The 20,988-nt window shown below is 36.1% G+C and overlaps 1 protein-coding gene across 1 annotated transcript; it reads left to right on the forward strand.

Annotated features, from left to right (window-relative positions):
* The first annotated feature begins 515 nt into the window (after positions 1-515).
* On the forward strand, positions 516-20,285 carry LOC141438235 (uncharacterized). Its single transcript, XM_074102027.1, has 2 exons — positions 516-658; positions 16,865-20,285. Exons 1-2 carry the CDS (start codon positions 611-613, stop codon positions 17,336-17,338), a joined length of 522 nt encoding a protein of 173 aa, XP_073958128.1. The 5' UTR covers positions 516-610; the 3' UTR covers positions 17,339-20,285.
* Positions 20,286-20,988: the final 703 nt, after the last annotated feature.

The raw sequence follows: 20,988 nt of genomic DNA on the forward strand, positions 1-20,988 counted from the left end.
CAGGGTGAAATCTAGGACGTAATACAAAATTAGTGTTTCGTGCTCAGTTGATGCTAGGTATTATAATGCATTAACTCTTTTGTTGAAATAAGTCCGATGAATTTTGCGGTTGCCATACATTGTTCATGATTTCTTATTTCAATAATGTATAGAAAACACCATTTATTCAGACTTATTTCAACAAAAGAGTTAATGCATTATATTACCCAGCATTAACTGAGCACGAAAAACTAATTTTGTATTACATCCTAGATTTCACCCTGTATTTTAGTTAGTTTTATAACATAATTATTGACTCTAGATGCTTTTCTTTCTACTTAATTTCCTACGTGACTTCACAGCTCTCTCAACTTATAACACATTTATCCTTACAACAATTATCCTTGGAGGACATAAACAAAAACTGCGATAGTATCTAAAGAACACATTCTTAGGATAGTAATCATAATATTTACCCAACTGTACAGGCGGAGGGGGAGTACTTAACCCTCCGTGTGCCCGAGCATTCCCTCCAACGCCCTCGCAACGCACGCACGTCGCTTGCAACTGAGTTTCGGATTACGAAAGTATTTTTTATTTGAAAGTTTGAAAAGTTTGAAGTGAAGTGGAGATGGTGTTAACTGATTTTCTTACGGAGACAAGGAGGCGGTGGTTAAAGGTGAGATTTTATGAACTGTATTTATGATAAGGCGCTTACTTAGATACTCTAACCCTAATAGTTCTTAGCGTCAATGCTGCCAGAGGTTTTATGGCAAAACGGGATTTCGAAACTTTTTGCGTACATAAACAACACAGGATTCTTTTGTCGAAATCCTGACATAGTAAAGAAAAACGTATAAAATCAGTAGTTTTTAAATGTTTATTTTTTTATTTGACTTTTAAATTATGTTTACATGACAATAGATATCAGAAATAGCAATAGAAAATGTATTTGAATGAAAATAAGTTACTATTACAATAACTGTTTGATTGATCTTCGAAAAGTGGGACTGAATTTGTCTCGCACATGACAATTTTAATTTAAAAATGTCCCACCGAAATCGGAATTTCTGGCGAGGCTGCTTACATACACAGGTGATTCTTTAAAAATGATTCGGGATCAACCCTACATGACTAACTAATGTACGGCAATTTTCTACCACACTTAAGTGAAACATATAAGCATTTTTTTAATGAACGTCACTAAGGTGTTAAAACACGATGTGTTATAAGACAAAAAAACGAAAAGCAAAAGAACTTTAACCTCACTAAATAATTAATGAAATGAAATTGGATTGGAATTAAATTATTCATTTTGGAAGAACGTAACAACACAGGTATTACACACCATATTATACCGTTGAGGGTTCAAATACATGTAGTATAGGTATGCTCTGCCACAAATTGCCCCGCAAAATCTTAATGTCACTTACAAAAAAATGCGTTAATTATCTTCTTTAAATATTTCTCGTCGTCGTTCTATTACTTAATAGTATAGTATCAAAGGTTGATTGACTAAGTAGGATATTAATTTTTAGAAATTTTATTAATATTGTTCCAGTGTCTCGTGTCCTCATGTAAATAATCACAAATTATTAAACCGTTATTATATTAGAGACTTCCATTAAATTGCACATAATTATTAAGATATAGTAACAGAAAGTCAAAATTACGTCTACGTGGTCTATTATTGCTAAAGCATCTGAAACTGGACTTATTTTATGGTTTATGGTTGAAGTTATTTATTTTCTCAAAAGATTTACAAAAAAAAAACACTTATAGAGAAAAACAATATTAATTTAACTTAAATCTAGGTAAGAGAGGGTACCACACAAACATGGTGAAAAAAATCTATGAACTGAAGCGGCAAGCACAACAAGCTTTAACAAGCTTTTATTTAATTTGCCGTTTGGGTCCAATCTTGCAACTTCATTTTGACCCACTTTCGGTGGTCGGATTGACTTGAAATTTGGTATAAATGTGGAACTTTGGAACTAAGGTGGAGTGGATTTGTGGACGAATGATTGATGTAAACGAGCGGATCGAATGACCGAAAAAAAAAGACTTCTGTGGAGTGAATGGGATGAGCGAGTGAGTTTGAGTTAAGATCGGGTGAGCCTAGTCGCTGGCACTCTTTTTTAATTTTAATTGGAATAAAGATTTTTTCTTTGCGCGATCCCACATGCATATCTGAGGTGGATGATAATGCAATAAATAGTACAGTCAACAAAAGGTGCAGTCAGCAAAAACATACCGGGTGTGGCCTGTAATACGATCAAATAATAAAAACATAGATCATACTCGTCAAACTGAACAACATTACTTCAGAGACGTTTTAAAATAATTAGTTTTTTAATGTATTATTACACTTGCTTGCTTGCTTGCTTGATGTTTGTAGCGTGACAGGCGACGTCAGTTGGGTTCTAGGATGGCATACATTGATAGGAGTATTTAATTTGTATGAAAAAGGTAAAATTCTAAGTCTCATTATTTTAAAAAGTCGCTGAACTAATGTTGTTTAGTTTGATGCGGACGATCTATGTTTTAATTTTTCGCTCGAAGGCCACACCCGGTGCATAAAAAAAAATATCTTTTTTACAAGTAGTACAAATTTACTATAAACAAAAATGCATACGAAATATTTAACCTATAATAAGCTGAGCTGGTAAGGGTGGGTTTTGATCAGGTTCCCAGAATTGCCCTGTACAAGGTTTTATAAAATTAAACGGGACTATATCAACGTACAGTTTGCCAAGCTTGAGTGAACACCCCTCGAAAGGTTTATCGCTCGGATACTGTAATTCAAGATAAATTAGCTTCAAACTTATGGACAAGAAATGACTTTGTACCTACGCATTGTACATTACCATCAATGGAAACGTTTAATTTTGTCTACTTTAATCATTCTTAAGAAACTTACAAGGTCGTTAAGCCAAACATGCTATTCATCTTCTAAAATGATGCTATCTAATACAACGTATCTCTTATATACCTTCGTGGTAAAGGTGAATAGAGCGTGTTGAAGCGAGCAGTTGAAAATGTGAAATAGACATAATATGCAATTAATAATAAATGGATAACATTTCTAATTTAATAATTTCAGTTCAGTTTTATTTTTTCAATTTTAATATTGAAATTTCTTCTGTTAATAATTAAAAGAAATAGATGTTTTTTTTTCATCTTTCTACTTCTTTTACAGTCAAATATACATTTGTATGCGGAAAGAGAACGCTCTACATGACATGATAAGTTACGACAATCTAATTTAAAGTCTAATATATCGGCCACATTTAGATGACAGATCAAAAAATGCTATGAATATTACGCTCTCTGATTATGACATTTCTAACCTATGTATCAAATATGTATGTACAAAGTCTCATACCAAACGCCACAGTATTAACGGAGAAATGACTGATTTACGATATAATACACCGGAACATACATTAATTGAATTATGTTTTTTTAATATTGATTCATCATCAAATAATTTACAATATTAAAACATTCCTGAGAAGGAATTCGACTCGGAATTTCGCTTTTTGTCTTGAAGGTATAGACACGTATATTTTATGTTTCAATGAGCAATTCTTGTGCATTTATTTGAAAGAAATAAAGACAGAGAGAAGTCATTTGTTGAAACAATAATTAACATTAAACAAAATAACATATAAAAACTAGGTCTAGTAGGTAGGTACTATTTGTGACAATAGATGTGGATCAGCATTACTCGTACTGTTAGCGCCGACCCCGAGGGGTGCCGCCAAGCAGCGCTGCCTTGCAGCTGACACCCTCCTCATTAAAGTAAAGTTAAATAAGATTATGGTTAGTCGTACTCTCTTTTAGGACCAAATGAAGGTATTCAAACGATTTCCAGCTTTCCGAAAATTAATTCCTCAAAACGCTGTTAAAGGATTCTTCTATTGGCCTATTTTAGATCTGGCAAAAAAAAAACAGATGCGTAGGGAAAATAAAACTAAGCACTAAAACAGACATCTTCAGCCACCATGATCATATCATCAACAAAACGTAACATTTAAATCTATTGTATACATCAAGTTATTTGCGTTTGGTCTATATGAAAAAAAACGTCGCAAACGCTCTGTATCACGTTTAGCCATATTATACTTTAACGTAAATGAGTAAAGTGAAAAATTCAAGTAAATTTGAAAGATTTTGTCTTTTGTTATATTCGAGATAAGAGTGACAATATGGCTGGATGTATACGATAGATATACGACTAGAAACTGAAGCGTAACAGATGTGACGTAAAAGGAATTTGTATGAAATATTTGCGTTTGTTAAACCTATGAGGGCTATGACGTGCGTTTCTAATTTATTCTTAACCTTGTATTAATGTACCGGGTCCTGAAGTGCTTTATGAAATAGAGTCAAACAAACAGGGTGGAACTATTAATAATCAATTTCACTATAATTTCCTTGACAAAACAAAAGTAGAGTATGTCGACATGACATTAGTAGCACAAAGGTTATCCGAGTGTACATCATCATCATCATCTCAGCCTATATACGTCCCACTGCTGGGCACAGGCCTCCTCTCAGCCATAGTTCCCACGCCGTGGTGGCCTAGTCGTTGGACCTATCGCCTCTCAAGCAGAGGGTCGTGGGTTCGAACCTCGGCTCGCACCTCTGAGTTATTCGAAATTCATGTGCGGAATTACATTTGAAATTTACCACGAGCTTTGCGGTGAAGGTAAACATCGTGAGGAAACCTGCACAAACCTGCGAAGCGATTCAATGGTGCGTGCAAAGTTCCCAATCCGAGTGTACATATCAATCAGTAAATACCTAGTGTAGCTTGGGGATGCCACAATATAGAGATCTCTCTCCAAGCAGATGACATGGTTGAAGAAGAAGTACATATATAGCTTATATAAATACATATGAGTAGGTTTTAAATAGATATAGGTAAGAACAACTATGAAATCTAGTATTTGCACAAAGGGCAACGTACATACAGATGGACATAGTGCATAATGGTTAGGTTATTCATCGTATTTTATCAAAAATGTCGTATTAATGTGCTCTCTCAATTTGGCACTAAATAATAAAAATCCATTTTTTTAAATAACAGATTTACACATCGCAAATGAATAGGTATAACTTTGCAAAAAGGGAGGATGTTCGCAGTCGTCGTATGTTTGTTGAATAAGGGATATTGTTAAACAAAAGAAATACAATACTAAATAGACCGCATCGGGGAGATAACATCGAATTTAACAATATAATGAAACTTAACAACAACAAAACAACTCTGAAGCACCCAAAAGGCTATTGTTCGAGTTCATTAATTTAAAACAAGATATCCGACTTGTAAAATTAAACTCTACGTTTATTGTTTAAGGATAAATCGAGATTGTTCCAGAAATATGATTATAGGATCTTGTGATGCTGTGAATTTTAATTACTTGGAGTTTTGTAAGACGATCGACGAGTTGAATTGCTTTTTGATTCAAAAGGGTACTTTTAAACAACTTAAATAAAAGAAGAGAAATATAAAATAACCCGTAGAAAGCGGCTAGGTGTGTTTCGGACCATACGCGACTTGTAGGGGAGGTAGAAAACTCGGAACCAACTGAATCGTGACTCGCTGCAGAAAAAGTCATATTGACGTCGTATTGCTTGACAAGGGAATTTACTATGATACTTAATGTGAGAATGTTCTAAGGTGGGTCAGGAATCAGATGGTTAAAAAAAATATTTTCATTATTTTGTATTATTGGTATTTTGTCGGTATATATACTCGTACAAAGTTACAGCATTCTAGCATTAACACTCTCCAAGCTACGCCGCGGCAATAATAATAAATAGGTATTCATTCAAGGTCATTAAAATACTCTCGAACTAAACTCTACGAAAGTTTCATTCAGCAATTTCAAATTCAAATCATTTATTCAGTAGGTAAATAGGCCGCAATGGGCACTTTTACACGTCATTTTTTAAACTACCAGCGCTTTCGGAAATACCATCATTGCCAAGAAGAATGCGCCGCAAGAAACTTGGCAGAAAGTAATTTTTTCATAATAATATAATTACAACTACAATACTTAAAAACTACAGTATACAATTAAAGAAAAAATTTCAATCCATTTCTTCGTTTATTTTTTTATTCGACTGGATAGAAAACGAGCAAGCGGGAGTCCTGATGGTATGAGATCCGCACCGCCCATAAACATCTGCAATACCAGGGGTATTCCAGATGCGTTGCCAACCTAAAGGCCTAAGATGGGATACCTCAAGTGCCAGTAATTTCACCGGCTTCGGTTTCTCCAAAGATAACTTACTTACTTACCCTACTTAACTTACCCCGGCTCGCACCTCTGAGTTTTTCGAAATTCATGTGCGGAGTTACATTTGAAATTTACCACGAGCTTTGCGGTGAAGGAAAACATCGTGAGGAAACCTGCACAAACCTGCGAAGCAATTCAATGGTGTGTGTGAAGTTCCCAATCCGCACTGGGCCCGCGTGGGAACTATGGCCCAAGCCCTCTCATTCTGAGGGGAGGCCTGTGCCCTGCAGTGGGACGTATATAGGCTGGGATGATGATGAACTTACTTGCTTAAATTACACATAATTAATAAAAAACACATAATTACGGAACTAAACAGTTTACTAATGTATGTTTCATAATCGCAACACTGTAATTATTATGCTACATCTTACTCATACAAACCCAAAATAAATTATCACCCTCCTACTTGTCGTTTATCAACAATAAGTCCTTATCACAATGCAGCGTGCATATTTACTGTTATTGTCGCCTGTCCGTCTGAGCCAATTACGATACACTACAGGCAATAAACGTGTCACTGTGATGGACGATTCTTTGTCCGAGATATTATTTATTGCTCGAAGGAAATTGTAGAATTTGGAAATTCGGACAACCAATACGGGCAATGTTTAATTTATAAATCTTCCTTTTTTTCTTTTTTTTTTCGAGGCTTAAGTGCACCTGTGTGATTATGCCAGCCTCATTGGGGGACTCGATGACCACATTCATCGAACACTTCTCCTGCGAAGTCCAGATTATCTGGCAGCAAAGGAGTGCTTGATGAACCTGTAAATTCGTGTTACATCATCCAATACCGGACCACTCAAAATAATATTCACTGCTCCATTTAACAGATCCAAATCATTCAAATATCTCTCACGGCTATCCTTAGTCAATACACACTTCACCAAAAAATGTACTAAGTCCTCAATCCTATTACAATCTGTGCACATTGGGGATTGAACAACTGTCATCATATTTAAAAATTTATTCAATGGAACATGACCCGACTGCTCTCGAAATAAATCATCTTTGGAATCGTTTAAAAATAACAATCATTAGGTCAGACAAGGAAAATATAACCTACGAAAATATAAAATGAAACATTGATGCACAGAAAAAACCCCGAAAAAGAGACCAGCGCTGGGAATCGAACATCCCGTCCATTCCGGCCACGTCCAGGGGTATGGCACGCAGCACGGAATACTGAGGACCTGGGTCCCAGCATGTTTCAGTTTGTGTTTTCGTTGGATTTCACGGGAAGACCGTAAAAGTAACAAATTTGTAAATTAGACAAAATAGACTCCAAAAAACCAATCTTGAAAATAAAGCCTGTCGTACGTAAGTAATAGAGACAGTTATTTGTTCATCTGGCTTAATAGCCAATGTTTTTGTACGCCAACTGGCAAAACATAGTGCAACACGAAAAAATGTAACATCTCTGTATTTATGCAGCCATCACCTACCTTTGTTTCACAAATAAAACACTTTTGACTTTTGACTTTTCACAATATTTTAGACTATCGCGGTCATTAGGTACTAATTGCGGATCAAAACCAAGTTGTAGTAAAGGATAGTTTTTCCGTCATTTTTTTTATTCCACCATAAACTTACTTAACAACGTAATATCCGATAAATAAATAGATTAACAGGACGTGCAGCAGTCCATGCCCAAAAAATCGTTCGTCCATATGAAACAGTAGGGATTTCAGTTGTTGGGAATCATTTTGGAAACATGTATTCGGCGAAAAATTAGAAAACCCGTAAATAGCTTTTTGAGGGACAGAAGTGTGACGCAAGGGTTCCGTTTGTCATATTTAGAGTACTGAACCGTGAAAAGAGAGGTTCAATTCAATTCGTCTTAAATAAAGCACGGCTGATTGAATCCGCTCGATAATAGCAACGAATTTTTAACACTTGTGATCTAAAAATAAACTCAATCGGGAAGTGAGAAAGAGGGTTACGTTGTTTACGGGATTTATCTAAAGAGTTTTGTGTTTGCCTAATGTTTGTGAAAACTGGTAACACAGAAGCTCGGGAAATGCGGGAAAATTGCGGCGGATAGATAATTACTTTATCATCCCGTTTCATCGTGCGGAAAATGCTGTAATGGATTTGCCAGAGGTTTTAAAAAGTGTCACGCAAAAACAAGTCATACGTTAGTTAAAGCTTTTTCTCCAACTTGTTTGGAAATGTTCTCATTAATGTTGGAAAAATCGACCGGGAAGTCCATGGTTATATGCGTCGATGCGATAATAAATTAAAAAAAGTGGCATTACTTTCCGGACATGTCCGGGAAGTGTTTATTGCTGTGCAGGTTTTTTACTTTTAATTTCATCCAAGACCGAAAATTCACCAAACAGCCAGCCAATTGTCCAATAGTCACGTAGGTACAAAAACCGAGATAAAAACAACTTTGTTTTCTGCATTTAGCTAATGCCAATAATGATTGTGTCCAAATCATAATAAGGTGTATTTAGACTTAATTATCTTCTCGGACTGTTTTTTTCTGTCTGTCTGTTTTGTCTCGGATTATTTTGTAACAAAGGTATGTTTTTTTAAATATTGTGCGTTTAGGAATTACCTACTATTCTATAAGTTTTTTTATTTATTTATTTTGACTACTGTATTTTATGTGGAACTAAATAAACGATTCGGACCCTAATCTTTAATATCGAAATTGAGGCGGGAACGTGAATTTCATTTTGTCAAAAAAATTCTGACGTGTTATTTTTACGAAAATAAAATGAGTTCTACAAGTAGGGATGAAAACATACTAATGGGCACACCACAAACTTCTAACTCGTAGCGCAGCAGTAGTACGAATATGAAATTAACAAGAAAAATTATAACGTCTAAGATTGCTTGAGAATTATTAATATTTTAATTGAAGAGTAAATAAATAGCAATCTAAGGTATAAAATATACCTAAACTTGGAACATTCCGTACACACTACGAAATCCTTTGAAAAATATTGCTTGATTTTTTCGTAATGGCTATGGAGCCCTACCTTGGGCGTGTCCGACACGTTCTTGGCCGGTTTTTTATGTGAAAACTAACTTCCTTGCGGTGGTTCTTAGCTTAGCTACTCGTATGTTTCATTAAAATCGGTTCAGCCCTTTTTCAGACATCAATAATCAGGGGTGTTTCAACTTTTCTTATGTTGGGTAGGTTCATTCGATTCGATTCGTCTTCTATGTTGGGTAGGTTTATTCGATTCGATCGTCGAAACGGAAAACAAAAGTCGTAATAAACAAAGCAATCAAAATATTTGCAGGTGACTTGTTGAGCGAAGTCGTGGGCGAAGTTGGTAAAAACGTGACGTTGATTTGGCACGTTCTGATGCCGAGCCACTGGCTCTGGCTTCAGCGCCCTTGGGCTTGCTAAAGCGAACACTTATAACTTCTCGTCCTTAGTGAACAATGTCGTTTTTAGGGTTCCGCAGCTCAAAAGGAAATAATCGAATCTAACCAACTTCAAAAGTTGAAATTCCACCAATATCATCATATCAGGTGAGATTGGGGTCAATCACGATCAGTTCCATGTAAAAAAAAATGACATTTCGAAGTTCAATATCTCAAATACGGTTCCGTAGCCATTACGAAAAAATCAATAATACCTAATTGTAATATTTTTCGAAGGATTTCGTATTGTGTACGGAATCTTCCAAGTTTAGGTATATTTTTATGCCTACTACTAATAATTCTCGAGCAATCTTAGCCGTTATAATTTTCCTTGTAAATTTGATATAGTTACTATCATCCTGATTTTATTCAAATTTTTCCACCCACCAGTTTAGTAGAGGAGGACTAAAATAGAGGGGGGAAGGGACGCTTGATTTTAATGAAAATTTGCACTTTAAAGTTCAATATTTCGCAAGCAAATCACTGAATCAAAAAATCGTCTTAGCAACCCAATAGCTTTAAAATACCTATCCAAAGATAACCCCACACTATAGGGCTGGATGAGAAAAAAAAAATCACCCCCACTTTACGTCTATGGGAGGTACCCTAAAATTTTTTTCTTTGATTTTCTTATTGTACTATTTTGTTGGCATAGTTTTCATATGTATCCGTGCAAAATTACAGCTTTCTAGCATTGATAGTCCCTGAGCAAAGCCGCGGACGGACAGACAGACAGACATGGCGAAACTATAAGGATTCCGTTTTTGCCATTTTGGCTCTGGAACCCTAAAAATCAATAATACCTAATACTAATATTTTTTTCGAAGGATTTCGTATTGTGTACGGAATCTTCCAAGTTTAGGTATATATTTTTTTCAAGTTTCTTAATGCTCGGTGTGAAAAGTTGTATGAACCACTCGGGAGCAAAATTTTTTTCATCTTGGGCGTTAACACTTACCCGCGGACAGACAGACAGATGGACAGACATGGCAAAACTAAGCCTTCTTAGGGTTCCGTAGTCTACGTAGTTGACTACGGAACCCTAAAGCGACAAAGCTGAAAATGTTTAGCTTTATCGCTGAAAAAAAAAACCTCTTAAATTTCAGAAAAAACACTTATTTTTTGTTTTTATTCAATCAATTTCTTTTATTTGTACCACTGCTACGACTGCCACTAAAGGAGGTTAAGAAATCAAGACCAAAGATCATTGCTGCAAGCTGCCATCTTGACTCTGCTGTTCGACTCGGCGACTAGAGGCTACTTTTTGGAGTCACGGCAAAAGAAAATAGGGTCCCGTGACTAGATAATTAGAAAAATATTTAATATACTATCCTAAAAAAGTAGAATTACAATATAACAAAAGTAAAATTACACATTATATTATCCATATTGTCAATTTTAGGAGCTTAAGTACCTACTTAAATTTGTTATTTACTATCCTCTTTTTATCTCCTCAATTAAGCATAAATAACGAGCAACTCATAAGTAAATTAAAAACAATTTAGGAGAAAAAATATTTAATAGTTCTTATCAACTGTTTACTTAAACTCAGTTGTAATGCGCTAACAATACATTTACGACAACTGATATGTTAAGTACAACTACTTCCTAATTCCTTGTTTAGTTAAAGTATTTACGTGTTATTCAATGCATATTAAATACAATTGCGCTTAAATATATTAGACACATTTGGTGAAAGAATATAATAAAATTGCCACGCGTTTTAACACTCAAGATCAAATATATCTGTGTGTCCATCTAGAGCCTTTTTCACAGAACTGCGTGGAGGTTTCCAAGCTGAAATTAATATCAAATACTCCGTTCTGCTACCCCTTGGAACAGTGTAAAAATCAAACTTCTGAATCGACACAATCATAAGATACTGCCATTAAAAAGTTGGTTCCATACGAATTGCCATAATAGAAAAAACCTTTAAATTTGGTATAACAGCAGCTTTTATAGCACAGCCAATAAGAATAGTCTGTAATTCTTATTTTTTATGTCCGCAAAGTCTTCGTCAGCAATCATAAAAGACAACCGTTGTGTACTTCAAAGATACTTAGGTACAAATTTGTATAGTTTGTACAGAACTTTCGGTGCGCGAGCCCAATTCGCACTTGACCAGGTTTTTATTCAGTTCTTTGACTTATAATTATCTATACGTTCTCATACCCCAAGCGATAAAAGGAATGTAGGTGAGTTACACCAGACAGGGGCCACCCACACGTACAAATTCATGTGGAAAATTAACAGCACACTGACCTACACTACGGGATAAAATGTCGGTGAACGATGCAGACACTGACAAGAAAATTATTCTAATGTTTGTAGAATAGAGTAGCAAGATAAGAATAGTGTTATATAATATACTAGCTTTTGCCCGCGGCTTCGCCCGCGTGGAATTCGGTTATCGCGCGCTGTTCCCTCGGGAACTATTCGTTTTTCCTGGATAAAAAGTAGCCTATATCACTCTCTAGCCCATAAACTATGTCTATGCTAAAAATCACGTCGATCCGTCGCTTCGTTTATAAACATACAAACACACACTTTCGCATTTATACTCTTAATATTATTTAGTAGTGTGGATTACATCAGGGACTTAAGAGAACTCTCTTCGTTGCATTCTCCATACAAACGTAGTCCCGGTCTCATTTGAAAACTAGGCAACAGAAAAATAGATGAAATTGTGTAAGTACGGACTAGACGTAATTATGTATGCCTGTGGTTTTTCAGATTTTCATATAAATGTGTAATATCAGAATTACAGGAGCTCAAAAGTTGACAATAAAAGATGTCAACTTTGCACGAGAATTAAAGACTAATGAAGCATTTTTACTAAAATTGAAAAAAACACAAGCATAGAAAATATAATGAATATCTTGATTGTAAAATATCATTGATTTCTGTGCTATACTTTTCGTATGATATGAGGACAACGAAACCCAAAATTCAACCCCCCAAATCCTGAAAAGCCTACAGCTATCACGATATAAATTACGGACGTCGTTGCGGAAGGCATGGGGGGCTAAAAATTACCTAAACGTTTCAATCACATCAATTCAATGTCATCGGCCGTGGTATGTATGGTGTTGTACTTATGTAAATACTTCATTGTACCATAAGCTCTACAGAAAATCAGCGTTGCTGCACCCACTGCGTAGCAACACATGCTGAGTGGAGACTCTTTCGGTGACTAAGTACTGGTGTCACCACCATTACGTTGTATTGTTGATGTATTGTTGTTGTTGATGTGTTGTTGGATGTTATTGTTTTTATTGTGTTTGGTGGTGGTACTGTTGGAACCTTAAGTAACCTATTTTCTTTCTTTCTTTCTTTAAAAAAAGAAAAGTGAGATTTATGTACAAAGGTGAAAGACCTCTATCAGTCAACCTTTGAGCAGACAAAAAGTAAGTTTAATAGTCTATAAGCTGCAATCCAACCACTCTATTTTTATTTATTAATGTCCAAAAGTCACAATATTTATCAAAATAGCAATAAGTACAAAATAGGCATGTCTATACATACCTACATAATGTACTTCTCAGCATTATTTATTTCTACTGCTTATTAACTTATTATCCTTCTGGGTTAATGGCGTCCAATGTATTCCCAAAAGCAATTAATTGCCACATTTCGATGCTCATATTACTACAATATTTAGTTCAGCCCAATTACTGGCGACAACTTGGACCTAGAATGGCCTAGATCTGCGCCCCTCGATCCCATAAAACGATAAGGGCTTATTAGTGTGACTAGGGATGCCCAATCTTTTTGTTTGCATCGATCTTTAGGATTGCAAAGAATCGATTTACACTCGGAATCGGTCTAGCAAAGATAGCAAAGTTCATTTTACAAAAAGGCTGCTGAAGTCCAAACCATTGTTTTTTTTTGTGAAGTTATGTTTAGAGGAAGGCAGTGTTGGCTGCCAGTTCCAGCGCTGGCATTCTTATTGGCCTCGTATAAACAGTTTTCTAAGACTATAGGGATAGGGAATATAGCGCTTTATTTTTCAAGCCAGTGACCTCCACCCGCGTGACCCGTAACCCCCGCGCCAGCGTGAGGATCCAGGAATGAAATGAATCCAGTTGGCCTCATCTAAACAACATTGGCCAGGCTGGCATGGCTTATCTGAGGGCGGGCGCCAGCTTACTGGTTTTGATTAAACCTTATTGCTAAAGAGTTACAAAAAGAACACATAAGTATGTATGTACTATGTACGAATACTAAAAATAATTTATCACACGAAGCTTGGTGATCGACTATGGTTTTATTATTATGAAGGAATTGATTTTCAGGAAATTAGATAAATTATTTACCTCTAGAGGAAAAATGGTCATAATCACAATTACCAAAAGGCTATTTTATAAAAAAACTAATATAATTGTGGAGTTTAGTAAAGAACATTATTTTGTATTGGACCTACTTATTGGTAGTGTATGACGTTTCTAAATAAAGGTTAACTTTGAGTGCACATGTATCTAGCAAACAATAATATTAGATCGATTTTGTAATGCGACTTTACTCGCAAATAGGTACCTACTTCGATGAATCGATAAATACCCCGAGATCTCATCGGAAAATATCGATTCACACAGCCATCCCTAATATAAGTTATAAGCTATAAACATGATTAGATGTACTTTGACGCTCTGCGTTACTCTAGTTAAGTTATTTTAGTTAACATAGTTAATTTACTTATATTAATACTTACAGTTTCCTTAGTTACTAAGTTAGTGATTTCGTCTGAAGAAGTTTTACTCTGAATCTTAAGTCTGTTCAAATTTCGATGGGTCCTATATTATGTATAAGGACCAAAGTTTTTTCAATTCAATTGTATAGGTATAAATAAATAACTAAATGCATATTTAGATAGTAAAACAGATTCAAAATTTTCGAGTTACATTGGTAAATGGCCGAACTAGATGCAATTTTAACGTAAAAGAGCTAAACGTACGTTTGATACTTTTACGCGGTAAATCCCGGGTGGTTTATTTTTATCCGTGGGAATTACTGCAATTTAGGTATTTGTACGTCAAGCGGAACTCCGCTACCCCAATGCTTCGTAATGTGATTTTATTACTTTTTTTTTATTTCCCCAAGTATCTTGGGTAACGTATTTTTTACCAAAGATTTTAAAGTTGAACGCGTAATGAGCCAAAGTACCACCTAGATCTTTTTACTGTCTCTCTGAACACAAGTATATTTCCCGGAAATGGGCGTATGTACAATAACTTTTGATGAAAAAATATTTTATTAAAATTTATTCGTTGTGGTTGAAGGACAGAGTACTATTAGCTAGTGTGCCAAATTTTAGAAGTCTCGGATACACCAACTTGAGTTACGACAGTTTTTGACTTTTAAAGCCCGTCCTGTAAAGTAAGGATTTTACACTTAAGCCCTTGTACGTAGGACCCATCGATGCACCTGATTTACCTGATGATGCATTTAATTATATTACCACATTGATTACTGACATGTTTATTAATAAAAAAACCAGCCAAGACCGTGTTAAGGATAAAGTTCCGCAGGTGTTACGAAAAAATCAAGTTATATTTTTTTCAAATACAAAAGTATTTTGTACGGAATGTTTCAAGTACCATTTTATAAGTTAAGCTACTTTTATTTTACTCAATATCAGTCAATCAATATCAGCCTCAGGCCCAGAGAATGTTTAATCCGCGGATCAGCAGGTGGTAGGTCCTTGTGCAAGGTCCGCCCGGATTGCTACCACCATCTTGCTCGCTAATCCTGCCGTGAAGCACCAGTGCTTGCACTGTTGTGTTTCGGCGTGGAGAGTAAGACAGCCGGTGAAATTACTGGCACTTGAGGTATCCCATCTTAGGCCTCTAGGTTGGCAAAACGTCTGCAATACCCCTGGTGTTGCAGGTGTCTATGGGCGGTGGTGATCTCTTACAATCAGGAGACCCACTTGCTCGTTTGCCATCCAGTCGAATAAAAAAAAAAACTTGACCCCAATAGACCTAGTCTCAAACTAAGCAAAGCTTGTACTATGGATACTAGGCAGCGGATAAACATACTGGTATAGATAAATAGAGGTACATACTTAAATTTACAATGATACTGAACATTACATAATTGTTGGTCCTGTCGTCAAAACTAAAGATGTGTAGATCACTTCCTTAACGGAAGCGTAATAAAAACACAACATACTCACCATCTCCTACCATCTCTTACCATCAGGAGACCCACATGCTCGTTTCCCATCCAGTCGAATAAAAAAAAACAGCATTGATCTACCGTCGAACACTTGACCGTTACTAGGCCAAACTACCTTCAAAGTTTGAAATTAAACTAATTCCACGCGTTATTGTGAACCACTACATCCCGAGGGGGGAAGTAATAACAACTATGTTAGGTAGGGCCGGCTTCGTAGGATCGGCTTGGTAACGTGTTTAGTTATGTAAAGGAAGCCGAAGTTTGATGGAAAACCAGAGGAAATCGAATAAATAGGCGGATTGGTCTCTAGTGTAAGTTTCAGATACGAAAAATAAACTTTGGTGGTTGGGAATATTTTTTATGGTTATTTTATTTGCTCCCGACTCTTTTGGTATTGGAGATTTTTAGTGCAATCTTATTCACGTCTGATCATTTAAACACGACAGTTTAAGTTACATTATTGCACTTATTTTCAAATATTTTAATTTTGAAGAATATTCGTGTTGCTAAGGCAGTAACTCTACTTGATTTCTAACTCTACACTCGTCATTTGTGCTTGTCAGTTACTTTTTGCCGTTTTAAGAAGAAAATCAAACTGACAGTAAAATGGCCAGTATTAATTATTTTAATATTATGCAACGCATATGTTTTTCTGACTATTATTATTTGTGCCACAGTAAAAAAGGCGTTTAAAAAACATACATAACCTGTACATTTCAATCTATTCTACTCACGATTCTGAACAACTACTTTTACATTTTCAGTAATTTAATTAACACTGTATATTATTAGTAGGTACTTGTTTCAATCTCAAAATACAAGTTAAAAAACACAAACAAACAGCGGCACTCGCAGTGAACTTCTGAAAAGTAATGCTTTCTACGGTAGCCGCGTTAGTTCCGTTCTTGGCCACGTTCATTATACAAGATCTTTGTCGCGCTATTAACTTCAATACGTTTGCAGAAAAAACATCCATGAGTTTCTCCTAAAAGCCGTTCTCCTTGTTTTAGGCCTTCAAGCTCTTCAAAAGGAGCAAAAGCCGCAAGAGCGCCCGCAACCGCATCTCGCCGCTCGTCCGCTCACCATCGTACAACGGCACCGTCGACGCCGGCTCCGAGATCGACATCCAACGCTACTGCCCCTGCCGCGCCTCGGCACCCCCCATCTCCATCCCAGCCGAACCCTTCGATGGATACAGCAGCTGCAACAGCTACGACAGCTCACGGAACGAGAGTCTCAAAAGCTATGGCTACAACTGTGCCAGATCAGACTCAGCCTATGAATCTGCCCGAAGCAGTCCAGCCAGAGCTCCCGTCTGCTACGCGACTGTCACTTACTTCAACGTCAATGACAGTGAAGATAGCAGCAGTATCAGAACTGAATACACACTCCTAGACTATGAGGTGGAAGACAAGGACATGGAAGGTACAGAGAGAGCGCAGAACTTGATCAACGAAAGTTTGGAGTTGGTTAGCACTTTATGAATTAGTTTAGTTTAGGAGCCAGAGATTAAGGGTAGATTTTGTATGGTATTACTATGCAAGTCAATGAAAATTAGGATTCGATTTGCTGACAATTTTACTCGCTGTCGGCGTCAAATGCTGTGTAATTTTTATTCTTTTACGCATTGAACTAATTTTTGAGCATACCTACACATTTAATTTTGCAAACATGTTCAAAATCGGCGCATCAAATCGTCATTGTAAATACGGGAGAATTATGAGCCACGTCTTTTTAAGCTTCAAAAAATATGTTTTATTATAGTAACAGACTTAACGTTATTTATGTCAGTAAATCAAATCGTAACGTTTATTACTTACTATGGACAGGACAAAACTATTTTTCTCCAATTATGATTTGGCGAAAAATCGTTAGTCGAAACAACTTTTTGCAATTTTACAAAATAATTAGCATTTTTTTATGCAAATTATTGTACATACTGCGAAGATTTTTGGGAGTTGAAATTAGGCGAAAAATATTTTACCCAAACGGCAGTACGCCTATTGATTCGTGAATAATTTTCAGTTGATGTATGATTGTTTTAGAGTTAAAATTTAGAGTTTAGCATTGGCTATTATCATTACTGTGGTAAGAACTTAATTTAAATGACGTTTGAATGGAACTTGTATGTATGCTTTACGTCAAACGAATCAGTGTTTAAGAAATTTTTATCAACTTTAACTATTTTGTTTGCAAATCTGATTTACACATTAACAATATCCAAATAAATAAAAGAATATCAGAGATGAAGTTGAGAAAACCAGCCGGCGGTACAACGTGTAGCGGTGACCGTTAAAGAGCAAAAGTACAAAATAAGCGGGGGTGTAAGTGTGCGGGGCGGGTGCAGGTGGCAAGCGTAAGCTGCGGTTGGCGAGTGCGACTGTCACATGCGCTGAATTTAACGGTCTGTACTACACTTCCGTGCCGCAGGCTGTAACTGTTATTATGTTTTTCTTCAGAATCAAATTCGACATGTGGTATTTTCTATTACAGAATAATTTCGTATAGATTTTGAAATAATGATAGATATTTTGTAATCAAATATATTATTATGAGCTAGTATCCTTGCCTGCAACATTTTAATATGTGACTACCAAAGTATACGTGTGATATAGATTTATTTAGAGATATGTTAAAGATTAAATGTAAAATTAATTTTATTTATAGGTATAATGCTCACGGACTGAAACATCACTCCAAAAACACCATCAGTAAAATTAATATAAAATATATCTATTCGTATCGAAAAAGCATATCTCTTTATTCTATTAAAGTAGAACTGCTGGGCTACTACGAAACTCGAAACTCGAAGTTCGTGTCGTGCGGTCCCTCTGACACATACTATTTAATACGAGAGCGAGAGGGACGGTACGAACTTCGGGTTTCGAGTTTCGTAGTAGCCCTGCTGAGTGAATGCATGTTAAATCAACCAATCTTTTTAGTTGAAATCCACCTCGCATTTGAATAAACGCCGTGAATAAACGATTCATTCATTCATTCGCGCATTCATTCGAACATTCATTCATTAATTCTTTCGTTCATTCATTCATTTGTTTATTCATTCGTTTAGTCTTCATTCGTTCATTTATTCATTCGTACATCCCTTCACTAGTTCATTCGTTCTTCGTTTCAATCGATCAATTATTCTTTCATTCATTTGTTCATTCATTCATTCATCCATTCGTTCCACGTCACATTTCACATCACGATGACGTGACGTGGATTTCAACTAATGCGATTGGTCAGATTATACATGATTCCACTCCGTTTTGCGTTGCAAGTGCACCCCGTGCCGAAGATACAATTTTCAATCGCAACATGTTTGCCGAAATTATAGCGTACAATCGAACTTCGGTCAAGCGTGAACAAAAGTTCCGCAGCTGTTTATGCCAAAATGTGCTAGAAATTCCGCGGATCAGCAAGCGCAGCGTAGGACGTCCACCAACGAGATGGACGGATGACCTGGTTAAAGCCGCGGGTTCACGGTGGATGCAGGCTTCCAACCGAAGCTACTGTAGCTCTATGGGGGAGGCATATGTCCAACAGTGGAGTCCTACGGCTGAGATGATGATGATGATGATGGTGCTAGAAATTTAAACAGCATTGCAGGCGTAATTACATCGATTTCTGTCACATACATGAAACGTTAAATCGAATTTAAGTTCGGTCACGTATCTCCGGCATAGTGTGCGTAACACTAAAATCATCATAATATAAATACCTAGTTGTACGTCGTTGATCTCAATTAAATTTTATTATCTAGCAAATAAGTCCCCTGTTCGTTTTAAGGCGCAGCTGTAATTTATCTAAAGCCTTACGTTGCGCAATTTATTTTTAGCCTTCCACAGATAACCGTTTCGTATATACTATCTTTGAGGTTTCGCGGATAATATTAAGAAGAATATGAATTCATATATTCTGCTTTCTGTTTTGCCGTGTTCCTTGGAGAGAACAGATTATAAAATAATATAGTGTCGATTAAATCCCAGCTTTACTGGGGAAAAAATGGAAATGTATACAGTTGAGGGAAATTGGAGCACGTACCAGGGTGGAACCTTTTCATTATTAATTTCGCTATGATTTCATTGGCAAACGTATGGGATGTCAACGTGACATTAGTAAGACAAAGGTTCCACCTCCGGTTCCAGGTACAGATCCAATACGTATCACTTGTTTTTTTATCATTTTCTTGACATTAACGTGTGTCTAGGTCACTAGGTCAACGAAAAGTGTGAGTTTTAAATAAAAATCTGTCTGAATTTGCATTTAAAATGCACTAGGATATATTAATTTTTGCAACTTTTCTGCGTTTTTATCAACGCTTCAAATAATAAGTTGATTTTGAAATGTAAAACTCACGAATTTATAACATTAAAGCATTTATTTACAAGAATGTAGTACTTGCGAATGTCGAATGAAATAAATATCTGTGTTTAATTCTGTGTTTCATTTGGCTTGCTGTAATTGGTAGTAAATTGATACTAAAGGTTAAAGCCATGATTTAAATGGAAACGGTAATAAAAACGTGCTGGTGCCCGTTTTCAGAATAGGACGGACGGACTCATCTCTCAAATCACCACACTGTCTTCCCAAGAAAGTTATCATGAAAGTTCACAACCAAATCTAATCTAAAGAATGACCACTCTATTAAGATTCAAATTCGGGTGTTGTTCCGCGTACCTTGATTATAGAGAAGCTCGATATTTCGGCACAGTTGAATACGCCATGATCATAAGACAACTCATGACCATAGCGCATGTAACTGTGCCGTGTGTGTGTGTGTGTGTTTCTCTAAAATCAAAGTACGTGGAACAAAACCCAAATTAAATCATGAAATTAGTAATGAGTGCGATAGTTTAAAAATTGCACTCTATCAAGTGTATAGTTACTTGTAAGAATCAAATACCTACCTACAGCCTACAGCTATGATAGATAGACAGATAAAACATTTTCATCTCTCCTGTTCGGAAAGTTTAATTTTCATGGGTAGATAGCCGGGAGGAATTGCGTTTTTATCTCTAGGGTGGAAAGTATTTTTTTACCAACCAACAAAAAGTTGAAAACCCCTGACATTGTCACTTCAAAGTTCAATATGTCAATAAACGCTATACCGATTTTGATAAAACATGTTTAA

The sequence above is a fragment of the Choristoneura fumiferana genome, chromosome 18 (genome assembly GCF_025370935.1).
Source record: "Choristoneura fumiferana chromosome 18, NRCan_CFum_1, whole genome shotgun sequence".
NCBI classification, from domain to species: Eukaryota; Metazoa; Arthropoda; class Insecta; order Lepidoptera; family Tortricidae; genus Choristoneura; species Choristoneura fumiferana.